At 36.4% G+C, this 4,952-nt stretch overlaps 1 protein-coding gene across 1 annotated transcript; it reads left to right on the plus strand.

Moving 5' to 3' along the window:
- Positions 1 to 244: 244 nt before the first annotated feature.
- LOC108217860 (protein SAR DEFICIENT 1-like) lies at positions 245 to 4,721 on the plus strand. The gene is made up of 7 exons (XM_017390753.2): positions 245 to 471; positions 583 to 658; positions 1,000 to 1,549; positions 3,277 to 3,437; positions 3,667 to 3,861; positions 3,969 to 4,065; positions 4,222 to 4,721. The coding sequence occupies exons 1-7, from the start codon at positions 383 to 385 to the stop codon at positions 4,470 to 4,472; spliced, it is 1,419 nt and encodes a 472-aa protein (XP_017246242.1). The 5' UTR covers positions 245 to 382; the 3' UTR covers positions 4,473 to 4,721.
- The last annotated feature ends 231 nt before the right edge of the window (positions 4,722 to 4,952 follow it).

Consider the following 4,952-nt stretch of genomic DNA (forward strand, 5'->3'; position numbering starts at 1 on the left):
AGCGGGTGTGTGTTAGTGTGTGCGAGTTTGAGAGGGTGTGGGAGGGTGGAGGAGCTTTGGCGAGTAGAGGGGTTGACTTTACTTGTAGCAGTTGCTTCATCCTCTTAGGGTCACTCCTTAACTCCTCCCCTAGTTACTTCCACCAACATTCCTTGAACCTTCTTAATTATGTCTCCCTTTTTGTATTAGTTAACTACTTTACCATAATTTCCAAACTATATATTATGCCTAGAGACACGGCCTTCTGGGGCTATAAATAAATACCTATTAACCTTTTTCATCGAGACCTCTCTTAAACTCTCTCTATACTTCCATCAGAATAGCATAACAACGACTACACAAATAGAAAACCTAGTTGTGCTATTTCTTTGACACACAAAAAATGGCAGCCAAAAGATGTTTTGATGAACACGATTCGAGCTCCGATAAACACAACGAAAAGAAAAGGAAACCTGGATCACTTTTTGCTTCGTATGTCATATATATAAACTGATATCTTGTTCGAGATTTTGTTTGTATTCTGATGGAAATCTATGTGTGCATGTTTGATTAGCTAATCCACTTTTTGTTTTACTTTTACAGTTTGGTAAGAGAGGTGATGACTCGAAATTTCTTGCAGAACTTTAGCTCAACCTTGGAACCAATGTTCCGGAGAGTGGTATGTTGCTCTTGATCATGTGTTTTATCTATGCTAACCAGACTCAGCTAAGAAATGTCCAAAATGAATTAGTGCCTGTGTGTTAGACTTAGTAATATTTCGAATTTTAAAAAATTTGGCCTAAAATAAATGTCCAAATGTCCATACTCATATCTGAGTGTGTCCAGTATCCTACACAGATACTTGAGGCAGAATGAAATCGGGGTAACATAGTCTTTTACCATAAATGTTGCGACAGAGAAATATATAGGCTAGTGGGGGCTAAAAATTTACTTAAAACACTCCATATTAGTGATGATTTTATGTGGATATTAATCTTAAACCATTACATTTTGAATCAGGTTCAGGAAGAGGTTGAACATGGTTTAGGCCTTGCCACAAGAACCGTAGGTAGCTCGAGTTCACTAAGTACAATCCAAGGATCTGAATCATCATGTCTCAAACTTAGCTTGAGCGCCAGACTTTCACTTCCTATGTACACAGCTAGCAAAATTGTAGACCTTGAAGGTAACCCTCTTCAAATTATTCTGTTAGAGACGAGAGGCGATCGTACGATACAAACCTCTCTTCCTTATCCGGTGAAAGTGGAGATTGTTGTGCTCGACGGAGACTTTCCTCAGGGAGATGGAGAAACATGGACTAGTGAAGAATTCGAGGTGAATATTGTGAGGGCGCGAACTGGAAAGAGGCCATTGCTTACCGGAGAATCACATGTCACCATGAGGAACGGTACTGTTCCTCTTGGGGAAGTTGAATTTACCGATAACTCAAGCTGGGTCCGGAGCAGGAAGTTCAGGCTGGGTGCTAGAGTTGTGCAAAGGAGTGGCGGAGAAATGAAAATACAAGAAGCCATCAGTGAAGCCTTTACTGTGAGGGATCACCGTGGAGAATGTAAGTTTATTTTTTTTTTAAATTATTCTTTAAAAAATAACATGTGTTTCGTATTTTATCTGAATTATGTTTTATATGTTATCTGCAAAAGTACAAATTGCGAGCATGCTTTTCCAATGTTTTTGATGTTATTTTTCGCAAGTGTTTGATAACATTATATATGTGACACTGGTGAGTTGGTTACCTTGTCAAACTCAATCATTGACATGTATTGTAAGACTTGTCAAAGCATAAGTTTCTCATGCATAATTGGATGCTATGCCTATATATGTAGTTTAATGAATGCTCCAATCAAACCTACTGGAGACAAAACTCAAAGGTACGATGATTAGGATCTTAATTAAACTGCCTGAAATCATTCTGTTATGAACCACATATGAGAAACTAAACTGGGATATAGTATATACAAATGGTCCCTGTCCGTTTAAAGTATATCATTTTTATTGAAAGGATCCCAGATGAGTGACTCTTCCAAAAATGTAAAGCCACAAGCCAGTCCCAGGTATAGATTCTGGGGGGAGATAATGGGTAGATAAAAGATTTAAGTTAGTGACCGTTTGACTGAGTTTAAAGTAAGTACTTCTTTCTTAAAATAAAGAAGTGGAGTAGAAGTTAAAATCAAGTTAAAAACTTATAAGTGATTGAAGTGTTTGAGAAAAAAGTAGAAATCATGAAACAAAAGCTAGCTAGTATTCTTAACTTCTTATAAGTACTTATTGACTTTTTATAAAAATGGTACAAATAAGTGATCTTAACTTATAAATCCAGAAGCATGGCTTTTAAGCCCGGCCAAACACCCACTTAGAAAGTTCAAATATGTTTGTTTCATCGTTAATGAGTCCGGTTAACAAACAGGATTCGCAATCTCAGATCCATGTGTTATATTTGAACTTTGAATTTGTAATTTGGCTGTATGATATAAATACTACACTTGGTTAGTACACCTGCCATTCAAAAGTGTATTGTATAATCGGTGGTACTGGTTACAGGAACTGTAGGGCATTTAAATATGTACATTGAATATAGGGTCTTTCTAGTGTGTGCCCAAGGGCACACATTAAGCACTAAATTTGATGAGTTTAGTGGATTTTGATTGGTGGAGTTGGTGTAAATGCAAGGGGGTCATCCATATTTATGATTACATGACCAATAAGAATGCACCAAACTCATAAAAATTAGTGCTTAGTTTGTGTGCCCTTGGGCACACCATAGAAAAACCGTTGAATATAAGACAACCCTAAAAGATGTAGTAACCTCAGGCGTTGGATCACGCTTCTCAACGCGTTGATAAGCAAAGAACTAGTACTACTAGTCCAAAGACACGTTCATTTGGTCCCAATTATTACTCTTACAAAAGTACTGAAAATACAAACCAGGTAGGGTAATTGTGGTTCTACGTAGTACATTATATTTATAACCTTGTGGTCTTCGTCTCAGATACAGTAGTTATCATTCATGTCAATATGTTCATGATAAATTTTGTGTGTGTGAGACTGCGTGTATCACTGTATCCTATGGACCACCTCTTTTTAAATTGTTGTGTGTGTTTAATTAGTGAGGTGTTAGTTGAAATTGATTAGAATATTATAGTTATCTTCTAACGAGATTAGCTGCTAATATAATGGTACTATCGAATTAATAATCATTATATATAATTAATTAATCTGTAGTTTAAGTAATAAGTGGTTGATTAGTCCTCGTTATTATGTGTTTGTGAAAATATGCAGTGTACAAGAAACATCACCCTCCTATGCTGGAAGATGAAGTGTGGCGCCTAGAGAAGATTGGGAAAGGCGGATCATACCACCAGAAGTTAGCATCCGAGGGCATCCTCACCGTTCAAGATTTCTTGAAGCTCTACACTGTCGAACCATCTAAGCTTCGAGCCGTGAGTACTCTTTTTTGAATTTAATCAATAATGATGCATATTCATTGTCTCATCAAATTGATTAGATCTCTGATTATTCAATTAATGATCTGATTAATTTTCAATTAATTCTTGTTTTGTATCTTTATCGATTAAGTTTGATTCTCACTTTTTATAATACTGTGTATATAATATAATTTGTCTACAATGTAGTTGATATGAATTTTTTATTATCTTATCGAGTTTGCAGATTTTAGGCGGCATGTCTGAGAAAATGTGGGAAGTGACTATAAAACATGCAAGAAACTGTGATTTGGGAAGAAAGCTATATGTATATGGTGGGCCTAATTACACCATGATCTTGAATCCTATATGTGAAGTTGTAAAGCTTGTGGTTGATGGACAAACCTTCACTACTCACCAATACCTTTCAAGCTTGAATAGGGTAAGAAAATTGTTAACTAAATAATTGGGACTTCTTTATCCGTTTAATATTTTAAACTCACCTTTCAAATAATAAGATGGGTTTGATTCATTTTGTAAACATTGCAGGGTTATGTAGAGGACATGGTTAAAAGAGCATATGCAAATTGGAACTCCTTGCAAGAAGTTGATGGACAACTGAGTGAGACAGCTCTTCTGACCCGAGGTAATTAATATTCCCTCCGTCTCAAAAAGAATGACCCTCTGATTTTTTCACGCATTTTAATGTACTCTGGAAGATGTATTTGTAAATATTATTTTTCAATTTTTTTTTTGTCTAAAAATATGGATCTGATACTGATGAATAAATCTGTTTGTGTAGGTGACTTGGTGGATCAATTCCCAAACAATGACCAGATTATTGCAACATCCTTCCAGCACCATGCTTTGTTTCCTGATCAGCTGGCAACTTCTTCGGTGCAGCAAAATGCACAAGCTCAAGGCAGTGGCTGGCTTGAAACTACTACTGGATTTGTGTGTACTCCGGTGGAATGCGGTCTCCCTTACACCTTTGACGACGCTCCGTCCGACGGTGAATTGTCACCGGCCATACCATTTGCCCGTGGAACTTGATACAACTTGCATTGTGCACCATAATAATGTAGATAGGCCTAATGTAACAAACTTTGTAATTTTAGGCCGCCGCCCTGTAATCCGTAGTGGCTTGGCACAGAAGTGGTGTATTTTGTTTGATTCAATATGTAGGAGAACAAGTGTGTAAAAGGATGTGGAACAGGATAAAGTTACTAGGTTTTTTTTGCTATTTCGAGGGAAGTATGTTGCAGGACTCGCGCAAATGCGTGGTGTTTTGTTTTTTGTTGTCGTCTTCCATGTTGTGATGTCCATCCTCTTTCTCGAAATACTTATATATAGTGCTTCATAAATAGTTTAACTTTTTAGAATTCTAATTTTTTGCACAGATCTAGGAAAACAATGTGCCTCTCATGAAATATTTAGTATAATGGGCTAAAATGCGGTCCTAAATATTATGACCAATAAAAAATTCAAAAGTGAAGAAAATAATTTATTAAGATTCAGATTAATGTATTATTG

The sequence above is a fragment of the Daucus carota genome, chromosome 4, assembly GCF_001625215.2.
Source record: "Daucus carota subsp. sativus chromosome 4, DH1 v3.0, whole genome shotgun sequence".
Lineage (NCBI taxonomy): Eukaryota > Viridiplantae > Streptophyta > Magnoliopsida > Apiales > Apiaceae > Daucus > Daucus carota.

Coding starts and splice junctions, on each gene's coding strand:
- LOC108217860 (XM_017390753.2), top strand. CDS start 383: ATGGCAGCCAAAAGATGTTTTGATGAACACGATTCGAGCTCCGATAAA. Junction 659..999: donor AACCAATGTTCCGGAGAGTG/GTATGTTGCTCT, acceptor ATTTTGAATCAG/GTTCAGGAAGAGGTTGAACA. Junction 3,862..3,968: donor ACCTTTCAAGCTTGAATAGG/GTAAGAAAATTG, acceptor TAAACATTGCAG/GGTTATGTAGAGGACATGGT.